This window comes from Anolis sagrei, chromosome 3 (genome assembly GCF_037176765.1).
Source record: "Anolis sagrei isolate rAnoSag1 chromosome 3, rAnoSag1.mat, whole genome shotgun sequence".
Lineage (NCBI taxonomy): Eukaryota > Metazoa > Chordata > Lepidosauria > Squamata > Dactyloidae > Anolis > Anolis sagrei.
Genome location: NC_090023.1, coordinates 98,070,279 through 98,095,975, shown reverse-complemented (window position 1 = coordinate 98,095,975; position 25,697 = coordinate 98,070,279). Strand labels below are relative to the sequence as shown.

General features: G+C 41.6%; 1 protein-coding gene across 3 annotated transcripts in view; it reads right to left on the bottom strand.

The window, feature by feature from the left end:
• ZBED1 (zinc finger BED-type containing 1) overlaps positions 1–25,697 on the bottom strand; it is a 177,633-nt gene that overhangs the window by 127,764 nt on the left and 24,172 nt on the right. The window contains exons 1-3 of one of the 3 annotated variants that reach the window (XR_010909676.1): positions 22,031–22,111; positions 9,093–12,274; positions 7,975–9,014 (exon numbers count right to left, since the gene is read on the bottom strand). Coding sequence is in view for 1 of the 3 variants with exons in the window: in XM_067466817.1 (XP_067322918.1) it covers positions 10,269–12,264 (1,996 nt within the window). In the remaining 2 variants the exon portion in view is untranslated. Of the gene's footprint in view, positions 1–7,974; positions 9,015–9,092; positions 12,275–22,030; positions 22,112–25,697 lie in introns of those variants that run through there. The other 2 variants (XM_067466817.1, XR_010909677.1) reach the window with 2 other exon arrangements.

Genomic DNA, 25,697 nt, shown 5'->3' with positions numbered 1-25,697 from the left:
TCCCCCAGCACAAGAAGCCGTTGGGACTCCACCACCAGGCTCGAGACCACCCCCGCTAGCTCAGGCAGGGAGACTGTTAGGAGGCGCAGCGAGCCTAAATCTGATCAGGAAGTGGTCGGTCCATGGCAACGGAGAGACGGACAACTCCTCCACACCGCCACCTTGCTCCCATCCCTGACAGAAAACCAAGTCCAATGTGTGTCCAGCACAGTGGGTGGGGCCAGTTATTTGTTGGGACAGCCCCATGGTTGCCATGGCAGACATGAAGTCCTGAGCCGCTCCTGAGAGGGCCGTCTCGGCATGGATGTTGAAGTCCCCCAGCACAAGAAGCCGTTGGGACTCCACCACCAGGCTCGAGACCACCCCCGCTAGCTCAGGCAGGGAGACTGTAGTGCAGCGAGGTGGACGGTACACTACAAGAATCCCTATTCTGTCCCGGTCACCCACCCTCAGGTGGACGCATTCGAAATTTGTGGTCTGCGGGATGGTGCTCCTGGTCAGATGGATGGAATCTCTATAGACCACTGCGACCCCGCCTCCCCGTCCTCCGGCTCTTGGTTGGTGTTGCACGGAGAAACCTGGAGGACAGAGCTGGGAGAGGTTTACGCCCCCCGCTTCATCCAGCCAGGTCTCCGTGATGCACGCCAGATCTGCCCGCTCCTCCAGGATTAAATCCTGGATCCAAGTTGTTTTTCCGTTGACAGACCTGGCGTTCAACAACACCACCTTCAAACCAGAGGGCCCGCTCACCTGGTTACACCAATTTACCTTGGGAGACCGATTGGGGGTTATTAATATGGATGAGCGGTCCGAATTAGGCCGAATTCGAGGTCTCCTTTTCCCGCATCTCCTCCTTCCCACCACGACCTCTATGGGGGCCCCTCGGCTCGTGGAACTCCTCCCCTCCTCCATGCCGCAATCTAATGCCGAGGTCTTACTTCCAGCTGTATTCGTTGTTTGACTTTCCGGTCTTAGCCAGTCTACCTTCCTCCCCGTTACCCCCCTCCCCACCTCATTTCCATTTATAGGGTCCCACCCACCTCCCCCCCAGTCCGTCACACTATATATTAGCAACAGGGAAAACACACAGAGGGGGATGGGGGGCCACATAGATAACAACGGTACAAGGCAGAGTTGGATGTTCTGGCCACACCACTAGAATAGTTTATAAAGTGCACAGTAAAAGCTAGATCTAAAGTGCAATCGCTATAGTACCTAAAGTGCCATAGTTAAAGTGCAGTAGCTAAGGTGCGGCACGGAGGGCTGGGAAGGGGCGAAAGTGCTAATTTGGTTGACGGCAGGGTAGGCGCCTTAAAGTGCTCTTATCATAAAGTGCTGTATCTCAACCGATATAGGCCCAGAATGTACAGGCTGGTGTATAATCACCTTCCTAAAGGGCTGAGGTGATGATCAGTTAACTTAAAGCTAATTATGACCCAGATGGAATCTCAAGACGATCTAAGTGAAGCGGATGGGGCTTCCAGAGATGGTAACTCGGCATGGGCCAGCACGGTTTGATGGCCACCAGTACTACACCCTCTGTACTAAAAACAGAGGAAGCCCGCCTACAGGTCTACACCGGCTAGCAGGAGGTCTATACAATGGTCTACACAGGGTTACACAAAGCCCTGCACAGCGAAGGTCAACACAATATTAGGTCCGCGCGGAGAGGCCCAAAAGGTCAGCACAAGATGTCTGCGATGGTAGTGCGTCAGCCGAGGAGGCCGTGGATCCGCCGCTCCCCAACGGCCCAGCGGGCAGTTGCCGTGGCCTGAAGAAAATGGCGGCGGCAGTGGAGGCGGGTCTCAGCGATGGTGATTCAACAGCCGGATGTAGTGGCCGCGGCCTAGCAGAGGGTGGAGGCGGGAGCTCCGGCAGTGGCTGAGGCGGCCCCACCGGCGATGGCTTAGCAGAGCAGCAGATGGGCTCACCCAGCAGCGCTCGACAACGGGATGAAGTGGGCCTCGTGGCTCAGTGGCGGCCGGCGGCAGCAGCCCCCGGCGGCGGCGGTCGCGGCCCGCTAGAAGCGGCGGCAATGGGGGCGGGCTTCCTCGATGATGACTCACCCTCAGGCTGTGATGGCCGCGGCCTGGTGGAGGCTGGCGGCGGCAGACCCCGGCGGCGGTGACCGCGACCCGACGATGAAGGCGGGTTCCGTGGCGGTGGTCAAGCGAAGCGGCAGTGGCTCCCGCAGCGTCAGCCGAGCTCGACCAGCCGCGTTTGGCAACGGGCAACGCAAGGCGGAGCAATTCGGCAGCGCGGTAGCAGCCCGGCGACCAACCCCCCCGCCCGATGGCGATGGATCTCGGCGGTGGTGACTCACCAAGCTAATATAGCAGCCGCGGCCTAGTAGAGGCTGGTGGCGGCAGCTCCGGGGGCGGCGGCCCGACGATGGAGGCGGGCTTCCGCGGCCTCAACGGCGGCCCAGCAGGCTGCGACCCAGCGGCGGCGGCTCGGCTCTCGGCCTCTCGGCAGCTGCCTGGCCCAGGTTCCTCTCTAAACTACAACCCCAGAATTCTGCAGGAGGCAGCAACTGGATTTAAAGTGGATTCATTCTCTAGTGTCATGAAGCAATAGGAATTGTATGTAAGTCAAATGTTTGTAATTCAGGGACTGCTTTTATATGGAAAGTAAGCAGTAGGATAAGAAGAAAATAGCACTACAGATTGATTCAAGCAAAGAAGGCACAGCCCTGAGTTTGCATGACCTGGCTAGGGTTACTAATGACCCGGGCTCTTTAAGATCTTTCAGTCCAAGGGTCGTCTTAAAGTAGTGGAAAGTTGCTAGTTTCAAATAAGATTCTTTTCAAACTGTTTCAATAATTCCACGGTTAGCTCAAAACTTGTCATCTAGCTTTATTTAAATCAGAAAAATCCCAGATATCTGTGCTTATTAAATTTATCTCCTGCAGCTTCTATCACCAATTGCTGCCCAACAATAAACAACACTTGGAATAACTTTTTCATCCCCTTTTAATATAAACCATATTTATTGAGGCCAGAAAATAAGCTGAAAATGTTTGAGAAAATAAAGCCAGTACAGACCCCATCTATACTAACCAGTTAATGCAGTTTCAAACCAATTTATTCTCCATATATTGCAATCCGTTCTTTAACTTTTCACTAGCCCTGAAGCACTAAGATCTCTATGATACAGCAAGCTTTCCCTACTCACAAGATTTCACAGCATTCTTTTGTAACAGTGCTGCAATTCAGAGATGGATAAACTCAGTCTCTGGAGTTGTATCTAACGTCTTAGGTTCCTCTAGATGACAGGCCCCTTCCTCATGATAGCCTTTTCTGCTTGTTTCTCAGCTTAGTGAGGACTTTGCACTTGTAAAACGGAAGAAAGGACATTGTATGGTGTAATATAACAGCAGCTTGTACTAGCAGGTTATCAGTAAAGCTTTGGCCTAGATTCAGTCTTGCAGAATCAATAGGATTTACGTAAGTGTTGACTACTCATTCAACAATTGATTCAGTGGGCATTACCTTGTGGGGACTATCAAACAGATTTAAGCTTTGGTATCTAGCAGAGATGGACAAACTATGACTGCCATACTGCATGTAGCCTCCCTAAATATTTTTGTGGCCTCCAAGTTCTCCAGGGAAAGAAAATAGGGGGGGGGGGGGATCAAAGTCTTTTTGCCCCAAATGCTCCTCTACACCAGGTCTGCACAACCTGTGATCCTTCGGGTGTTTTGGATATAAGCTCCCAGAATTCCTGACCATTGGGCAACCTAACTAAGGCTTCTGGGAGTCCTAAAGCCTTGGGGGCCACAAGTTGAGCAGATCTGCATTAGATCCTCATGGTGTTTACTTCAAGCAGTGAACCAGACTGGAGCTGGTCTCCACCTCAACTGCTTTTAGACTCTGGAAAGATACAACTGGTGCCAAAAACTAATGGCAAAAATACACCCCACAATCCAAGAAAGCACAGGAAGGCATCTAGAAAATATATTGTGTTTTACCTGGTGTGGCTTTGCAAGATTTTGAGTTGTGGGGCAATGCAACTCTGTAATCTCTTGGCAGTTGCTCACCTTTGTGGTATTTAACGTTAGACATGTTAGCATCATCACTATTACAACAACACAACCTTTTTTCTGGAGAACAATACCGCATCTAATCTGTATCTCTGTCTTGAATAGTACAAGTTAGAAATATATTGTGTATCCCAGTGTACTGTAGAATCAGGAAACTTCGGGAATGTGTTACGAAAATTTTTTTGAGACTGAAGTTATGAACATAGTTTTTTCTGATTTATTAAATAACAGAGCACACATATACATTAAATATCAAAGCAATTAAGATTTATAATGGCTTTACATCACCAAAACATGTCATTTTGAACATTTGCAACTTTTATTTTGGATACCAAAAATTGTTAAACACTGGCAGTGCTTTGGAGCTCATTCAGGGGTATGTTGCTTTTATGGCAGATAATCTTTAGGAGCTTTGAATTCTAATTCCATGATCAATGTATCTCACATTTGTACATGCTCAAAGATTATTCTGATGCCCTTGTGTGTACATGTAATCTTCTAGAACCCTTCAAGCTCAAGGGTTTACGGAGGAGAGGGTAAACTGTCACTGTTATATTAATGTTCCATCTTTTGTTGGCAAGTGTTTAAAGCTGTACTTCCATGTTTACACCCATTTTTATCTATCTGGTTATCTCAATATTCTAGTATCGCTTTGTATAATCACATTTCAATTACCTTATGGCATGCTTATCACAAGAAGCCTGGAATTTAGAGCACACAACAAGAGGGTGAAATGGCATTCCAGGGACTGAAATGGAACAAACAAGAGATCAGACTCTTAAAGAATCAAAAAGGAACTTTGAATAGATAAGGGTTATGAGTTGACAAGAAAAGGCAATACAAAACTAGCCCTGGAATGAGAAATGAGCCAGCAGCCAATTTAAAGTTTTGGGAATACAACTTTGGAGAACCCATGCTTAATGGAAGAGACTCTGCATGTGGAAGGTTTCAGGTTCAATGATTTGCTATCTCCAATTACATAATTTCAAACAGTTGTGCTGAACCTCAGTTTTTTTTCTGACTAAAATGTGCTTTTCAGTGAAGACAATTTATTTAATGATCAGGGTAAAACAGTTTTATCCCATTTGTGGAAACCTTGGGCCACTCATAAAGTTAATTGTTTTGAAAAGCAAACATGCAAGTCAGCCATCAGTCCAACAAACATTACTCCCTCTGTTAGAAATGGGATATAATAAACATATGGTCTGCAGTCTGTTTCTTATTGCAGGTAGGAAATATAATAAGCAAAAGTTGGTTAGTTTGCTGCTGTGTAATAAATATACTTTATAACAGTATATGTATTATATTTGTGTTTGAGGTGCATGGATTTAAGATTCAGTAAGCTGCACCTTTAGACAAGTGATACTGTGGATATGATCAATTCCATAGTTGATCTGAGGACCCAGAAATTCTGAAAGATGTATCCTCTCTAGGAATTGTATAGGCCCTCCAGGGCAACTTTATGGTAAATTCCAGTGGAAGCATACCATTGAATCACCTGAAGGACCTGGTGAATTCCTAGAGACACCAGGCTTAAGTGAAACTGAGGATACAGGTTCTGTGTTTATGGGACTCACTGTATACCATTATGCATTCTCTTCAGCTATGTAAGATTGTACAAGCTGAGAATCACAATATGCAAAGAATAGAGCAACTTAGATGGCATATTACATTGGAATTTACATGTCTTGCATACCTATGCCCAATGGTAGTTCGACTGCATGTCACTCCAGAAGTTTGGCCCCATTGTGTTTACAGTAACTTCCAGTTGGTTTTCTTAACCCACTTCTTTCCTTCATCAAGTAGTCTTTTCTTTGATCTCTGAGGTCTCATCTGCTTTCACACTTTTTCTATCTCCCTGCTTGTCTGCCGTGAAAAGTGTGAGTGAGATGCTCCAACTCTGATACCATGTAATACGCACCCTTTTTGTGCTTTTCATCATTGTTCTCAGCTAGATATTTGGGGGGATGTGTAGGGGGTGTCCCCTGCCTAAGTGCATTAGATGCTGTTTGAAAGATCCACTATTATTTCTAATGTTATCCAATACCTCAAAAATAGTTACAAAAATACAAAAAATAATTCTTAGATCATTTAACAGAAGCATAACATTTTCATTGGATTTATCAATCTATATTTAAGAAGTTCTACAATATGAGGAGATATTCAAGCAGGCAATGCCGGGAAGTTCAACTGGTCTGAGTTATATATGGTTGTTGCATGAAAACATCTGTGGCCACTTGAGCAAAGCTTATAGTACGTAGTAGATGACTCTGTAGGACAGTTTCAAAAGAAGTGCCTTAAATTTACTCTGACAGGAGAACATTTCAGAATGGAAGGAAGTTCAGGCAGGAGAACATAGAGTATATCCACATCACAGTTCGAGCTGTTTTATTCCACTTTAATTATCAAATTTCCATCCTAAGGTATTTTTGGTTTTTCAGGTTGGTGAGTGTGTATGATTGTGCTTTCAAGTTGTCTGGCAACCTACGGCGTCCTCATAAATTTCAAAAATTGTTTCCTTATGCAAAGAACATTCAGATAGGTTTTTCAATTTTGTCTTCTGAAATATAGCCTATGTTCATTGATATTCACTGATAGTCTCCCAATCAAGTTGACCCTGCTTAGCTTCCAAAATCAGAAAGGATCTGGTGCTTTCAGGACATTTAGGCAGTTTTCTATTTGTTGAGGTACTTAGAATTATTTGAAAGCAATCCACAGCCCCCTCTTGAGCTCTAACACTAGAGCTTCCTAACATAGAATGCACACTACCACAGCAAAGAAATCCCAAATTCTATAGGATGGCGGCATGGCAGTTAAAGTAGTATGAAACTGAGAAAGACATCCAATGTGGATGTCCCCAATCTATATATGCATTAATATACACATAAATACATATATGTGCACATTTACTATTTATCAAAGTTCCTCTATTCTCCTTCCTACATAAAGTGGCCATCTTCTCTTTGGCAAACAGAAGGCTTTGGGAAACACTCCAATTGTTCTTAAGAATCTTGTCAATACAAAGCAAACTAACAATAGGAGCATCTCTTCTTAAGTCCAGAAATGTTTATAAATTTGTTCAAATGGTATTGTGACTTGATTTTCCAGTAGACCGACACTGTATGTTGCATCTTCAAAATAATCAAGTTTTAAGTTGTCTCAGAGGGCTAATAGGCTCTGATGACTATTACAAATGGTTGAAGTACCAATTGTGTATACTGACAAGAGCAAAATTTCTTGCTTGAGCTCAAAATCTCATTCATAGAAACTACCAGCTTTTGTCCTATCTTTTGTCCTATAATATGAATTTGTTCAACTGGTTCTTGTGAAATTAAACAGATCTGTTTGGAATTATAAAGGAATTAACACCAACGGTGGTGAACTGTGGCTCTTCTGGGGTTCCAAAGTTGGACACGAGATTCTGAGGACTGCATGAGCTGACAAAAACAAGAAAAAATTGATTTGGCCACTTCCGGTTTCCAAAACGGGGCTGGCATCATTAGTCAGTTACTATGTCAGAAGCTAACAAGTTTACAGTGACTTTATAAGTGTTTCCTTTTCACATTGATGATCATGGTACCATGTCACAACCACAATTTCCCCTGAAACCTACATAAAAATCAAGCCAGGATAATGCATCTAGCCCTCCAGCAGCAAAACAAGCAATTTTAACAGGACTGTACCAAGGTCCCAGCTTCTGTTTGGTGCAGTAGTGATCCCTGGCAAGAATAGGCTGGATGCACTCAGTTCACCAGTGGTGCAGATTTCCATCTCTCGGTGCAGCTGATTGGATTTTGAGATGGGTTTCGAGAGTAAAATTCTGAGAAAGTTCATAGCCGCAAGGAACTTAGATAGGGTTCTTAATGTTAAACAGGACTTGTTTGAAAATCATTTCAAAGATGAAATAGAATATGACCTCCTTATACATAAAGTCAATGTTCACAGCTTCATTTATTCAGACTCCCAAAAATATACTATATTCCACACATAAGCATTTGTGGGCCTCTCCATGTCCTCCACTATAATTCTGAAGTATGCTTCAGCACATGTATAGTCAAAATATAGGATTCACTACAATCCACAGCATTTCAGCATTCACTAGGGGTTTTGGAATGTATCTCCCTGCAGATATGGGAATTGTACTATATAACTTAGGCCCCTTCTACACTGCCATATAATCCAGATTATCAAAGCTTTGAACTGGATTATATGAGTCTACACTGCCATATAATCCAGTTCAAAGCAGTTAGCCTGGATTTTATATGGCAGTGTAGAAGGGGCTTTAGAGGCTTCTTAGAGAGCCAATTCAGTCTTTCTGAGGGCAGAAAAGGGGGCACTTAGTTTGTCTGGATCACCAAAGCAGCAAAACAGCTTGAAAAGTGTGCTTTGCCTACTCTTGGCTGTACCACATATCACATAACATTTTCACTATATGCCTTCCAAAAGACCATCTCCAGATAATATGGTTGTGAAATAAAATCAGAGCACATAATCTGATCCAAATCAGTCTAAACTTGTTAGGCAAAAATACAAACATACACACATGAACAAATATAAAATGAATATCGCAATCATCTACCAGCATAGCAGACATACCAGCTTCCCCCAAATGAGCCTCAATGTTTTGCCTGATTCTTAATCATAATAATAGAGATACAAAGTAATGTTTGTCTCATTGACTGCAAGTAGCCACTAACTCAACTCTGGCATAATATTAAACCATGCCTATGTGAATCTGTCAAAGATAACCCCAGTCTCATGCTGTTCTTCCTCAACAAATGAGCTAACAAAATAGAAAATTTCCATTTTCACTTTTACCTAAGTCACAATATGACTCTGAGAACTGTAGTTCCTTCTAATTTCTTTTGGGGAAAAACAGATTGGAAATCTGACGGGATTCTGTTTTGTTCAAATCTGGACATATTTCCCCTCAATTTAAAATTTAAAAATATTCTTTATTCAGAAGTGGAACCTTTAGTATGAATGACCCAGAAGGGCCCAAGGTCCAGATATTCTTTTCGTTTCTTCCAACACTGAATGGAAGTGGAACCTTTAGTACTTCCATTCAGTGTTGGAAGAAACGAAAAGAATATCTGGACCTTGGGCCCTTCTGGGTCATTCTGACAATAAAACTGTTATATGGTATTACATATAAATCAGGACAGTATTTCTAAGCATAAGAAATTAACATAAAGACCAGGTTTTCCCCCCTGAAAATATCCAAAATTTCAGCAGGAATAGCTGTACATTAGTTGTGCATCTGTGAAGTCGGAAAAGACAGAAACAAAAAAAAAATATTTCCAAACTCTGAGAAGTGGCTGTCAGATTGTCATCAATTCCCCTTAGACACCTTTTTTTTTTACTGTACTGTGGCAACCAGCAGCACAACTCTGCTTAAGTAATTATTTGCAGGCATGTATCACAGTTGGGTTGCATGACTTTCTCTGATCAGAGTGCTGTGGGGAGAAAGCACATTCAAATATGTTCACTATTACATCCAACAGGGCTGGGCAGAAAAGAAATAAAAGCTACCAACATTGCCACTGACATATTACAAGGCACATGCTGTTATTAAGAAATTGATCTGATAAGGAAAGTAACACATGAAGCAAGCAATTAAAACTAGGCCCTTTATATAACAATGCTTGATGATCTGACCTTTCGAAAGCTTTAAATATTTAAATATTTTGAAACCCTGTATCAAATAGGCTTTCCAAATGACTAAGATAATCAGTTTGCCCATTCAGGATGCTGAGTCATGCAATCTCCCTATAGCAAAAGGAAAACTGAGCAATTGTTTTAAAAGTTGCTATTTTATTTATGCATCCTGTTCCTAAGTCAATGAAGACAGCTCACATGTTTTAATGCATGCCTGAATCTGTGTTCTTGCCATCGTTATGTCTGTTTCTGCTTTTTGAAGTAAAATATCACACTCCTGAGGTCAGCAGCCACACTCACATGCACTCACAATACATACACACACAAAGCTATGTTCCAACCGTTCAGTATTTACAGCATTTTTATCATGACAACTTGGGTGGTTTGAGTATTTTAAAAGAAGCATTTTTTCAGAAGGACCATAAGCATTCCATCTATATGAAGCCACTGTCTCTCATATTAATGAAAGTGCTGTTTACATTTGCTGTGTCACTTAAATTAATAATATGGTCCTGTTCCAAGCCCCATTCCCCCTCATCCTCTTCATCAGGCTCAGCTTCTGACACACTTCGAGTGTTCTCGTACAAAAAGATTTGCTCATCTACATGAGCCGGGGCTAACCGGTTTCTCTTTGCCCTGACAACATTAGCAGAAGAACCAAAAAGACGCTCAGGGAACACTCTTGTGGCCACAATACACCAGTACTTCTGAAGAACCTTTGGCAAAACAGGAAATAAAGCGTGTCTGTCAGACCACCACTTAAGTGGATCTTCATTTAACCCAAGAACTTTCTGAGACTTGAAATTGCTCAATTCTTCAATAACCTGAGCATGCAATTCCTCTTGGTCTTCAACACCGCCTGTCTGGCAAAAGATTTCTGCAAGCATGTTATTAATGGTGCTGGTAGGAGGGGGAGTGACGCCAATTACAATTTTTTTCACTGGGGGTTCTTCAGTCACTGTAAAAAACTGCTCTTCGGTCTTCACTGTGTTCTCTCTTACTTTCTCCAGAAGACCTTTTGCTTCTTCCACCACTCTGTTTTCAACTTGCTGCCTCTCAAATGCTGAAAGAAAAGGCAGTTTCTTGTACCTTGGGTCCAAGAAAGTGGCAACATTAAGAAACATGTCGATCTCAGGTGTATGCTGGTATATTGTAGATAATTCTTTGGCTATTACTTCCTTTGCCATACTGATTTCTTTCAGGTCATTTTCCTTGATGTTTAATGTTGTATTTAGCAGCATGTGAAGGAGAGGTTTCACCATACTTATTGTTGGGTACTTGGAAGCAGACATCATCTCAGTAACCTGCTTGAATGGTAGGAGCAAGTCCACAAAGCCTTCAACTGTATTCCACTCACTGGTTTCCAACATCAGATGGTGATTATTGCTGTCCTCCACAAGAACTGCGGCAATTACAAACTGTTGCTCTTTAAGACGTTCCAGCATGGCAAGTGTGCTTCCCCACCAGGAAACACGGTCACTTACTAGCATACAGTGTGCAGTGTTCTGTTGCTTCTGTTTCTCCCCTAACATGTACATGGCTACTGCAGACTGCTGGAAGTATTCCACAAGTTTCCGACATCTGCACAAGACACCAGACAACTTGGGAAGCTGAAAAGCTTGCTGTATGCCCATATTAAAAGTCTGTCCGAGGCAAGGCATCTGAACTGGAATGTCCAAAAGTGAGCAAGCTTTCACAATGTCTTTCCCATAGTCTGTTGTTGCACCAAAAACCTTTGTATTGATTCCCCATTCAATGAAAACCTCATAAAGGACTCTAGTAATAGTTTCTCCAGTATTTTCCTCTGGCACTTCAAATGTTTTTAAACAACGGGAATTAACAGCCAGACAGCTAGCAGAGCCATTACTGAGAAAGTGTACTGTCAGTGTCACGTAGGATCTATTCTGGTTTTCACTTCTCCACATATCCAGAGATATGCCACACCACAGGATATCAGTCAGTTCTTTTAACACAATGTCTTTAACAGCACTGTATTTTTCAGGAATTGCTTTTGTACAGAAAAATTTTCTGCATGGAAGTTCATATCGGGGGTCAGCTATTCTTAAGAGATTCTTAAAGGTGGGCTCGTCTACAATAGATGGGGGATACAACCCTTCACATATTAAACTAACCACCCCTGATGTCAGCTCCTGATGCTTTTTATTCTCATAACTGTGACATGTCTTCATAATTAAGTTATCCTGAGCAACCTGCTGAGATGATTCTGGCTTTAGTTTTGAGAAAGCTGTTGCAAAGGCTTCTCTCATCTGCTCAGTGTTGCTCTTCACAAATTCACAAAACTCATCCGGATGATTTTTTTCAAGATGGTAAGACAAGTTGGATGTATTTCCCGAATAGGCAATCTGTGCCATACAAATACGACAGTAGATTTTCTTCCACTGTAATATACATCCTTCTGCATTGGTATCAAAGCCAAAGTACTTCCAAACTTTACTTTTTGCTCTTGGGTGGGCCACTAACTTTAGGTCTGATGGGGAAGCTTCTGAACTTTTATTCTCCATTGCTTCTTGGCCACTGTCCCAGTCTTTTGATTCTTCACTCATTAATGAGCACCTGATAAAAAGGCAGCAGATAAACACAAAATGAGAAAGCATAGGTCTAATCAACTGTGTGAAATCAGCACTCCTGTAAATAAACATAGCCTACCTTGTTTATAAAATATCTGAACATATGAGAGTGGAAAGTAGCCTAATGCTTCCTTTAGAAATAAGGCACCTAACCAGATATATATGTATGCATAGGTAGTAGCAATTCAAACTTGCACGATACAGGTGGAATTAGAGCCAATAGCTCCATGTTTACTTTCAGTTTTAACTTCAGGTGGACTCCTTCATACAAGAAGATGGTACCACTTAAGAATGAAGAAATAACACAATGAAACTGTGTGTTCCATAAATTTGGATCAGCTTTATCAGCTAACCAATTTTTGGGGTTATTGCAACCTTGCTCCTCTTAAGTTGGGCAGAGTCCAAGGTCTGACTCTGAAAGCCATTTGGAAATCTCTGAAGTTCTACGTGACATCAGATTTTCCCCATCCTTTGTCTCCCAATGCAAGTTGAGAAAGAATGTTAAGGGTTTACCCATCTCGCACCAAGTTTCAAAAGAACTAAAAATTGTTTTTCAAGGCAAAGAGTAGCTGCATAGACACTGGAGTTGTCTATGCAGCATGTCTATGCAAGGGAGCCTGACAGAAAGCTCCCTCCTTTCCTCCTCAGCCAATGCTGGGATGGGGAAGGGGGCGGCAAGGGAAGCTGTCCAGAAATCACGGCTCCCTACTCACAGCTGGAGAGGAGGGGCGAAAGAGCCCATTACTGGCTTCATTCACCAGTATCCTTCACCTTGGCCAAGGAGGAATAGTTCGTTCCAACACTCCGCAGCTAGCCACCTCTATCCCATTCATATCTATAAGTTGTTTGTAAGTCTGATGACGTAACCCGAGGAGTGCCTGTACTCTCAAAATTAAAAAAATGGGGCAACTTAAAAGGTAGGAAGAGTTTACAATAATAACAAGCCCTAGGGTATCTTGGAACATGGTTAAAAGATTTTGCAAATAATAATAGATTTAAATATTTGGTTTTATAAAAAAAATAAAATTGGGAAACTGCTGACAATGTTAAACCTTACAAACGTACAAACTGCTTACTGAACTTGTGACTTTTTTCTTTTAAAAAATGAAGGAAAAAATGATATATACTAAAGAGATTTAGCTCCCCTATCTAGTTACTTAGTCATCCTAGTGTTTAATACTAGATCACACACTTGCAACTAATAATGAGGTCATTAATCTGCTCAACGTTTTCTTGGGCAGTTGCAATTACACTGCAATAATAGAGAAGTTAAGATATGAGGCATGAAACATCTGATGCCCTTTTAAGCTTCCTTTTTTAACAAGTTAATTAGCAACAGCATAGCTGGCAGTACGGGAACCAAAATCATGGGTGTAATACCCTTCCAGTATACAGAGTTTTCTTTACTGTGGAAAATAACCCAATTAACTGCTCAGGGCAAGAGAAAAATGATGCCATCATCCAAAAGGGACCACACCACAAAGGCAATTCCATTTTGCTCTAATTACTAGGCAACATTCACAATTTCTTTTGAGTCTTCTCTTTTTTATCTCATGCCTCACCTAAATGTAATTGTTGGCTTTGCTGATAGGCACTGTAATGTTACTCTTACATCTCCCTTTCCCTCTAACCCAGTTGACCAGTCCATTCAGCCTTCTTGTCCAAATAGATAGACAACAACCCTTAATTATGCATCTCAGCAAAAAATAATGTGTAATTTGCCCATTTTCCTTCACTGAATCTGCAATCTCCAATCACATCTAATGCCAACAGTTCTAATAAAGGTATTCCCAACTCTCATCACAAAACTGCAGTTGTTAGAATAATTTTAAACACAGATAAGGTTTTCCAATGTGAATACTAAACCCCTTTGACCTTTAACTACAAAGAAAGTTAGTTAACGGTCAAAAGGGTTTATATGTAGTTTAAAAATGCATTTTAATATTTAATGCTTTAATTTACAAAAGGTTTATTTTTTAATCATAAATTGAAACTTTCATCATTCTGATGTGTGCACTGCTTTTAACAAGTTGTTAGCCATCTTGAGTCCCATTATCATGAATACTAGTAGTGGTGATAGTAGATGATGATAATAATGATGAAGAAGAAGACGCAGAAGCAGATGAGGAAGTGCAGCAATACTATACTCTGCAAAACTAGCTGTTAGATGAAATAATTATGCTATGAAGGAGGGGGTTTTCTGATATAGGAAAACACTGGCTGGTTGTTATTTCCAACCACAGTAGATTTTTGAATGAACTGTTGAACAGTGAGTTAACATGCAAGTAAATCCAATTAATTCACAATGGAAATACTCTATTCAGAACTAAAATAGAATACATGCCACTACAGCCAGACCCTTCAACTTCTTCCCTTTATCACCTTCTAGGTACATGTTGATAGAGGCAAAGAACTCAACATTTTTTAAAGTACAGTACTATTTTTGTATCTGTGGAGGATACTTTCCTGAACTTACAGTGGAAACTGAGAATACATCTAATCTTATTGAAATGAATGGCCATGGAAAACTGTGGAGAACCTAGAAAATTCCTTTTGATATATTTTGTCAGAGACAGAGAGGTGAAACTGTATCAGTCTCATGGGTATAGATATCATATTGTTTTAATTGTGATACTCAATTCTCAATCGGTTGTATGGCATTCTCCAAATGTGAACTTGTTTGGCTTATTTTCTTATAAATGATTTTGAAAGGGAAATCTAAGGCAACTGATATAAAGGGATCAAGGTGGCAGTAGATGACCACGACATTTGAGTAAAACGAAGAGCTCGTTAAACTCTAGGACTTTACAAGCTGACACAGGAAACACCCCTTTTCCCATTGAACATTTCAGTCTAAACTGATTAGTGTTCCTTCACTTAGGGTTAAAAGAAATCTATGAAAATTCCTCCTGATTACCTTAATATTCTTATGTGTGTTTTTCTACAGAGACATAAAATTGAGAAAGTTGCCTCAGCTCCCAGAATGTGTTATTGCTAATTCATGTACAAACACAATGGTAGGTGTGTCTTTATCTTTGTCTTTAGTATTTATTTATAGATAACTTGTTATAAAACAACAGTGACAACTGAATAACACCTTCAACTAAGGATTAATTCCACAGAAGAATTCAACCTATGCTTCTATTTAGGTTTGTTTCAATAAACTATTTAATAAATCAAGGGCCTACTTAGATGTAGACTTGGACCTAAACTATGAGCAAATCATAACTACTGGAAAATTTGTAAAAAAAAAAAATAAAGAAAAAGGAAAAGGAAATGAATAAGCCAATGATAAAATACCTGTATTTACTCGAGTCTAATGTGCCACCAAATCTAATGTGCTCCTCAATTTTCAAAACCCTGAAACCAAAAAAAGAGTATTGGCTGGCAAATGTAATGCGCAGCAGCAAAAAGTGCACTTTTTGCAATTTGGCCAAAAAGGTGCTCATTACATTAGGTAGCTGAATGCTGATAATTTCTTCTTTAAATACAAAAGTGTTAGAACACCAAAGCTTCCAGCAATGGAAAAGAAAACCCTCAAGGTGCACTTATGCTGTAGATCAAATCCAAGAGATGACATCCCTTAAAATGGAGATCCAGATCTCCTGAACTAGCTTCCACTTTTTGCTTTGGCTGTGCTCAGCACTAATATTATCATATTATGAGAATCTAATGTGCACCCTAATTTTAGAGATGTCATTTAGCCAAAAAGGGTGAGCAATAGATTTGAGTAAATACGGTAGTCTAGATTGCCAACTTTTCAGTGGGGTATTGGTAAACCACTTTGTTCCCCCCAAATATGGGTATTCTGATATTGTTCTTAGACAACCAAATGTAATGAACCTTTGCAGCTTTCAGATGAACAAAGATGTGTGGTAAAACATTACATCTCATATTACAAATATCAAGAGCTGCATAAATCACAAGCCATTAAAATAGGGCACCACTATGTTATGGCGACTGAGATCCAGTTGTTGCAAAGGAAAATCAAGACACGGCAAACTAGTTGATCCAAAAGTCATATGCTACCTTCTACATAAGCCTCAGGATTGATCATTGCGCTATAGTAACTGCTTATCTGAGAAACTCATTTAGTTTGCTCATTCCATTCTAATACCCCACAAGGCATAGCATACTTTCCACCTACTTCTACTTATTTCATTTCCCCTTATGACACCCCAGTATGCACCACAGAAATCTGAATCTTGGGACTTGATTACTCAAAATACAGCTGTTTATATAATATATACACTTCGGTATTTATATAATTTATTTCCATTTTTGATACTCAAGGCTGATACAACCAATCACATATCTGGTTAAATTAAGGTGCACCAAAATAATATGAATGCTTTAAACAAATATTTACATAACTGCAACACAAATTCTTACTAATATATTATTATTTATTAATAGAGTACATTCTTTACTCTGTATTGTCGAAGGCTTTCATGGCCAGAAGTCAAAAAAAGTGTCACCAACAGGGACAAAGTTTGGAAAGCTTTGCTCTATTTCAGTGGTTCCCACCCTTTGGTCCTCCAGGTGTTTTGGACTTCAACTCCTAGAAATCCCAGCCAGTTTAGCAGATAATAGGAATTATGGGAGCTGAAGTCCAAAAACCTGGAGGACCAAACGTTGGGAACCACTGCTCCACAGTACTACTGAATAACCCATCTTTCTCATTTATAAGTGTTACCATGCTCCTTGAAAGACACTTCCACTTGTAAACATGATACATGATCCCAACATGCCATGTTTTAAAGGAAAACCCACAGGATCTTTTGGCATCACAGGATGTAGACCCTAGTAAAACCTCCTATTCCAGAGGTTTTCCAGCTACACATCTATTAAAATGTTTAAATTTTATTAATCTAGTATGCTTTTCAGAACAAAAAAAGGAAGAGCAACCTTTAAAGGCTAGTAAAAAATAAACTTTACAACCAAAATTATAAATTAGGCCACATCATGTATTTAGTAGAGATTTAATTGCTACCACAAAGATAAATGGGTGGATGTCTGCAATCTTTAAATATGGAAATATTTTACATGAAAAATTCTAAGAAACCAACCGTATTGTTTCTATAGTATTTAAGAAACAGATGGCAAAACCTGGCCAAGCCCAATCATAACCTCAAGTGGAGTATATCCGCAGGTATAAGCAATGTTAAATGGCACAAAGATGTCTGTGCCATTTATGAAGAGTTCTCAAGTTGCCTTGGCCTGAATTCAGTCTATTTGGTATACTTAGCAACTTCTTGTAAAAAGTTTAATAAAGTACTGGTTTCACAAGCAATAGTTTTAATCCTAACCAGACATAAAGCCTAGGAAAAATATGTTCTGTATGCTTTCTTTAGTTCTATTATTCTGCTTGCATATTTTTTAGCATTTTTGTACTGCCTTTAGATGTCAAACTTTGCTGTATTATGATATCAATGGGAAATAAAAACGTATGCATTTCCCACTGCTGATCCATGTTGCAGTGCATCTATGAAGACTTCACAAACTTCATTTCATTTTGGTTAACTCTATTTTGGCATGATGTCCAAAATTGTACTTAAAACACAAGCATGGTTGATTAAATCAACCAGATTTATAAACCATGAATACAAATCCGAAATTGTTTTAACAAAAACAACTGATGGTTCAGGGTTGCTGTTAGTCTGATGCAACATAGATGCATACATAAGCAAGCAGAAATTGGGATGAAAGTGCCAGCTGCCTTCTCATGACTTAGTCACATGACTGATTTGAAGAGGACTTAAAAAAAAAAAAAACAGAGAAGCATTGTCCCGTGAAGCCATAAGCAAAGAAATCTGCAGCCCTGAAATGTTACTACAATTGTGCAATTTAATACCCTTTCTTTTACTCTTTTGGCATTTCCAAGATGACAGTATAGCTTAACTACACAGCTTTAACATTGCTCAATCCTCAGTACTCTGTACAGATATGATGGTAAAATTAAAACAGTGTTCGACAATATTTCCAAAACAAGCCTTGATTTTGTCATTTTATATTAGGGGCATCATTTTACTACACCATTGCATATAGTGTCTGGGAACATCCACAGATTTTGGTATCCATGGAACCAACCTCTAGTGGATATCAAGGGCCTTATTCTGAGCGGGAGACCCAGTGGTGACTGATGGTTTATATGTTAGTGGGGGTAGTGAACACATTCCAGACTTTAGTCCTAACTTTTTTTTAAGTGCCCAATATGACAAAACCTAAGTGCAAAATAGGTTCAGCACCTTGGATATCACCAGGAAAGTTAGGAGTTGCTCAACCAAGAAGTCATTATTTCCACAATCCCTTTAGACCTAACTTGCATGCTATCTGTCCTTGACATGACACTGCATGTTTAAAATGCAGCACCATGTTAATCTTCTGTTCCTCTACATAGCTCTAAGCTCCCAACCTTCATCACATGATAGTGTCAGTCAACATGGCTACTGGAGCCCCCAGTGAAACAATGGGTTAAACCTGCTGAGTTGGCGGTTGGAATTCAGGGAGCGGGATGAGCTCCCATCTCAGCTCTAGCTTCCCATGTGGGAACATGAGAGAAGCCTCCCACAATATGGTAAAACATCAAAAACATCCAGGGATCCCCTGGGCAATGTTCTTGCAGACAGCCAATTCTCACATTGATAGCGACTTGAAGTTTCTCAAGTTGCTCCTGACACACACACACACACAAACATGGCTACTAAGGGCCCATCCAGACAGGCCCTATATCCCAGGTTTTCTACTTTATATGAGTCCCCACTGCCATATAATCTAGGATAAACAGAATACCTGGGATCAGATCCTGGAATATAGAGCCTGTCTAGAAGGTCCCTAAGTAGCCATGTAGTCCCTAAGTAGCCATTCAGTTTCCTGTAGGATTTGATATATTGGGACCAGGCTAGATTATTTGTTAAGCTTTTCCTATCTTGTTCTTGTTGTGCAACTTTGACCAGAACCACAGTTACACAGACAATGCAACCACTGCCTTGTTGTTCCTATGTAACTTCAAGTCATTTCCAACTTATGGTGACTCTGCTTTTGCCTATCTCTGAGTTTTAGAGTTACCAAAAATCAACCCACAGATTTCTATGAGTAAACTCAGGTCTTCAGTGCCATAATTCTAGCATTCAAATTACTACACTGGCTCTTTATTATTCCTATGAGATTAATACAATTTCTTCCAACCAAGTGTCTGATTCTATTCCAATTCCTTAGTAACTGAGTGTAGATGTTTACCTTGAACTTCTCACCAACTCCAAAAGATTATGTCTTACATTTATTTTCCAATTCCCTCCAAGGGACTGAAAACAGCATATATTCTTTCTTCACACACCCCATCTCCACCCAACCTAATATTAAAGCACTGGAGTGGAAAGCTTCAATTTCAGCTTTCCATATTAAGCGGAGGAGTACAGTGATATCCTTGCTTTTGCAAAAAGCAATCTTTCACCAGGTTACAACTCTTGCCTATTTTACTTCTGGCAAATGTCTTGGAAGCTAATAGCATGGAAACCACAATCTGTCACTAATACCTGCTATTTAAAAACTTATTACACACACACACAATCAAACAATCAATGTCCACGAATGCAATTGACAGACTTTTCAATGATGTCAAAGGTGAAAGTGCATACAGTGGGTCCTTGGTATCTGCTGGCGTTCCAAGAACCCTTGTGGATACAAAAATCCATAGAAGCTCATTATATATAATCGTGTATTAAAATATTGTCCCTTATATGCAACAGCAAAATCACAATTTGATTTTTGGATTTTTTTTTTTAAAAAAAAATCTGTGGATGGTTCAATTGCGGATGCAGAATCTATGGATATAGAGGGCCAACTATATATAGGTATGGTTAGCGACAAACATGGAGCCCCTGGTGGCACAATGGGTTAAACCCTTGTGTCAGCAGGACAGAAGACCAACAGGTTAGAGGTTCAAATCTGGGGAGAACTCTCTCTGTTAGCTCCAGCTCCCTATGTGGGGACATGAGAAAAGCCTCCCACAAGGATGGTAAAACATCAAAACATCCAGGTGTCTCCTGGGCAACGTCCTTGCAGGCAGCCAATTCTTTCACACCAGAAGTGACTTGGAGTTTCTCAAGTTGCTCCTGACATGAAAAAAGTGACAAACATAGATAGCATTTTCTTTAGAGTAATAAGGCCTAGTGAGATTACTGGATCACTCTTCAATAGACAGGTACCCAAGGGAACCAAAGTAGTATCAGGATTTGAATGCTAGAGCAGGACACCAGGAGACCAAAGCTCAACCATGGAAACCTATAGGGTGACCTTAGGTAAGTCATACTCTTTCAACCTCAAAGGAAAGCAATGCCCTGCAAAGCAAAAGAAAAACCTATAATAGGGTCACCATAAGCCAGTCTGCTTGAAGGCATGTGATAACCCAGCATGGTATAGTGCTGAGCCTTCCAAATGGTGTGTCGTGACACATTGGAATGTTGGCTGTAGCGTGTAGGTGTGTAAAGTGAATGAAACAAGAAAGGTGAGTCCATGTGAAATAATCAATAAATCATATATATATATGAGCAAGATTTTCATGATAAGTCATGTCCCCATACATTTCATTATTATAATTTATGTACGTGTTCCGATCTCTTGGTTTAACCCAGGCATGGGCACACTTCGGCCTTCCAGGTGTTTTGGACTTCAACACCCACAATTCAGAACAGCTGGTGCTGAAGTTTGCCCATGCTTGGGTTAACCTCTGGTTTGCTAGTAAAACTGAAGCACTGTGTCGCAAAGCGATGCATGTAGTGCGTCACCAACATAATATCGGAAAGCTCTGGTGCAGTTGTTTGAATATTGAACTAAGGTTGTAACTCCCTCCTCAGTCATGGAAACCCACTAGGTGCCCTTAGGCAAGTCACATGCTCTTAACCTCAGAGGAAAACATGGGCAAATCCCCAAGAACAAGCTCCCATCTATGACCTCTGAGGAAGCTTGCCATAGATGCAGGCGAAACGTCAGGAGAAATGCCTCTAGAACATGGCCATATAGCCCGAAAAAACCCACAAGAACTGAGTGATTCCGGCCATGAAAGCCTTCGACAATACAAGCTCCCATCTGCTTAGTTTTTCCATTGGTCAAAAATGACTTGGAGGCACACAAACAGCAATAACCATGGCAGTTACAAGAAACTTGGATGTAGCTTGAAAACTTTTTGTTTTGCTACATTCACTGTATGTCCACCAAGCTACAACTGAAGTGTAAGCTAGGGGCAGCAGACTGGCAAATGCAACAACCTCAGGGGACCGATAGAGGTTGCGGTTGTATCCCAGGGTTGAAAATCGGTGGCTACAAACAGCCAGCGAAGGCACTGCAACTGAAGAGTCCCAGGGCCCTTCCACACAGCCCTATATCCCAGAATATCAAGGCAGGAAATCCCACATTATCTGAGGGTGAACTGCCTTGGTATTCTGGGATATAGGGCTGTGTGGAAGGGCCCCCAGTAACCAGGAGCCAGAGCCTTGGGCAGGAGCTTGGAGCCCTTTGGCCTCGCCTGGCTCCTGCCACAAGATCTAGGCAGGAAGAGGGAAGCGGATCCCCTCCATTTGCGAGGAGGAGTGTCCTCTGTCCTCTCCCTCCGAGCGCAAATGCTCAACTTTGGCTCCCAACGGTGGAAGGACGCGTGGGGAGGGGAAGAAAGCGAAGCCAGCGAGGCTTCCCTCTCCTAAGCCAAGGCCTCTCCCTCCCAGCCTCTCCGGGGGAGCCTCCTAACCTGCTTTGGAAGGGCAGCCCAGGCGGAAGCGGCGCAAGATCTGGTGCAGGACGAGGCGCGTCGCGGTCCAGTAGAGCCAGAAGGCAGGCAAGGCCAGGGACAATAGCGACATGGCTCCCGCTGCTGCTTTGCTTCGCCTCTTCCGTGCTGCAGAAGGGAAAGGAGCCCAGAGGCACGACGAGGAGGAGGAGGAGGCGGCGCGAGGACGGCACGCCTCCGGGGCTTCAGAGCGCGCGCCTGGCAGCCCTGGCCTCGCCGCGCCCAGAGGAAGCAAAGCAAGGCAAGGCAAGGCAAAGAGGACCGCGCCTCTCCTCCTCCTCCTCCTCGGAGCGACCGGGATTTCCCTGCTATCTGGGCATGTGCAGACTCTGTGCGCAATCTCCTCCCCTCCCACGGAAGACGCACAGAAAAGGGAAGTAAAGCAGAAGATGTGCAGCGACAGAGTTCGATTTTTGGCACAGCAGCAGCTCTAATTATGCACCAGCTTCTGCTTGAAATCATGTGTTTGTTTATTGAAACACCTACAGGCAGTCCCCGAGTTACAAACATCCGACATCCAAACAGCTCAGCGTTAATAAGGGGCGAGACAACAGGAAGGGAGAGAAATCTACCCCCAGGGAGGGAAATTCACTCCTCAAAGAGTTATCGGGGGGAAAGGGGGCCTCGGCTGAAGCTTGCTCACCGATCCTTGTTTCAGAAGCCTTTTTTTTTCTAAATCCAATTATCACAGGGACAGAAAGTGAGGTGAAATCTTCTGAACAGGCGCACACACAACAAAAAAAAAACCCCACAGGGGTGTTAACACTTCCCTATGAACACCACAGGCGTGTTAACTCTTCCATCTATCTAGGGATGGATTTCCCCTCCCCCCCTCCCCCCCCCCCGAGGGTGTGTATTTATGTCTCTGTGTGTATAAAAGCATGTATGTCTCTGTGTGTATAAAAGCAAGCTTTGGATTGCATAGGAAAGGATTAACACCCCTGTGGGTGGGTGTATGTAAGTTTTGGATAGCATAAGGAAAGGTTAACACCCTTGTGATGTTTGTGTGTGCATTTATATACGTGTATGTATGAATATATATGTATGTGTGTAGCTTTGGATAGCATAGGAAAGGGTTAACACCCCTATGGTGTGTGTGTATAAGCTTTGGATAGCATAAGGAAGGGTTAACATCCTTGAGATGTTTGTGTGTGTGTGTGTGTGTGTGTATAAGCTTTGGATAGCATAGGAAAGGGTTAACACCCGTGTGGGGTGTGTGTGTAAGTTTTGGATAGCATAAGGAAAGGTTAACAGGGTTTAGTAAAAAGGCATGCCAAACTTAGGGTACACCTACACTACACATCAATTCATTCATGCAGTGTGTACCACTTTAACTGTTTCGAAATTCTGGGATTTACAAGTGGGTGAAACACCAACTCTGGCAGAGAACGCTAAAGACCTTGCGAAACTACAACTTTCTTGATACCATAGCATTGAGCCATAGCAGTTGCAGTGGTGTCAAACTGCATTCATTCTACACTGTAGATGCACCTGTAAGCACCAGAAAGAAACTGACACTTCTACTGGTGCATAATTGGAGCTACTGCATAAAAACTCTGCCACTGTGCTAATTTCTGCATTACTGATTTTGTGTGATTATAAAATAATAATAATTTATTTCTACCCCGCCACCATCTCCCCAACGGGGAGTCAGGGCGGCTAACATGAAGCCAAGCCCAGCCATTACAACAAATCAAAATAAAATACATACAGCAAATAATAACATCAAATGAAATATAAACAAAGCAAATTAATACAAAACCAAATACAGGAAATGAAATAAAATAATAATGTGCACAGAGGGCTGGGCCAAGTTAAAAAGATAGAATTAAAATATAAAAAACCCTGGGTGAGATGGATGAGTAGGGTAGTATGCCTAGTTAGCGGGGCGGGGGGGGGGGGGGTTCAGGTGAGAGCAGCAATGGGGTGATTATCATTGAAGGGTGAGGTAAAGTGCATCACAGGGAATATTGTGCTGAGCTGGTCATGGTGTAGGTTGTATTCATTCCTCTAAGGCACACTAAACAGCCAGGTTTTTAGGTTTGAAAGGAGATCAGTTAACAGGAGGTCACAGCCATCACAATGCATTCCCAAGTGTATTGGACATCAATTTTGGCTGCTTTGGCCAATGATCAGGGATTCTGGGAGCTGAAGTCCAAAACACTGTAAAGCCATATTTGGGGAGAATGGTTTTACAGACACAGATTTCCCATTCAAGTGAGAGAGGTGTACTTATTCATGTCTAGTCAGAAGTGTCCTATTTGAGGAGAAGGGAGCTCATTGCTATGTGATTGGGCAATGCATTGTTAGTCTTTACATAGAAAGAATTTGGGTTTTTTAAAAATTAGTTAACATTAAAAATAAAGAAGTAGAGAATTAAATGTTGACCATCACACTACTAAGGAGGGAAACAAAGAAAGCAGATGACAAGTGATGACCACAAATGTATAGCCACTCCATGGGTTTAATAGGCAAAGAATACATAAGAGGTGACTTGTCCAGAGTGAATGTATCATTGTTTGTCTCTTCATATGTGTTGAGAGAGAGAGAATATATATATATATATGTATGTATGTTATAACAATGGTGGTCTAAGGCCCAAATTAAGCATCTCACATTTTCAATCAAACTTACTCAAAGCAGGAAAGGATTTTATTAATTCCTAGAAGTCTGGCTGAGCCAATGGTTATGGGTGCATATACATACTGTGTTTTATAAATCTGTGCGGGGGGGGGGGGGGATGATAGGAATAATTGGAGGGGTGTAACAATGCCCACGTGCCACAAACATTGCAAGTTTATGGAAATTCAAACCTCAAAAGCCCACAGTCCTCACTTTCGGGTTTTGTGAGGTGTACGTTAAAAATACATCAGTTGCCCAGTCTTGATATAAATGAACTCACTAGCTGCTATAATTGGTAAACAGTTATAAGAAACAATAACTGTTTACCTAACTGTTTCATTTCTCCTCTTTGCTGAAAATTCCTATTTAAAGAAAGCAGTTATGAATGTGCAAATATATCAAATGTGCAGCGAGATCTCACTGAGAAGGTAAGCCTGTTGGCTCTCACACATTTTTTTTGTTTTGCAAACATCACTCCAGCCTAGGATGTTTTTGGAAGGCTGTTTGAGCAAACAGTAAATGTCAGCTATGAGCTAAAGGGGCCTGGAAGGCCGGTACAAGCTACTAGCACCTGATTTTCTAAAAGGTCATGAACTGCTACCTGTCTTCCCTTCCAATTGATTATGTCTTAATGCAGCTATACAAAGGATAGAAGGCCATACACATGCAAATCTGAAATATACTGCAATTCTGAAGCATCATGATTAAGTAATACCATATTTTCCTGTGAAGCACAGCTTTTCCATCCTTTCCAATCGGATGTCTTCCTGATGTGTTTAATCACAGTTTCCACCATCTAATCACCCAAAAAGCCAGGGTGTATGAGGATGCTGAGAGCTGCTAATTGTGCAAGCTATGTGTACCTACTCTGGGTAGGTTTGCACATCTATAAGAAGCAAGTACATAGCTTGGGAGAGCTCCGTCACTAGAGGTTACATGGCTGTGGTGCCCAGAATTGGACACATTATGTCAGGTGAGGCCTGGCCAAAGCAGAATAGATGGGCAC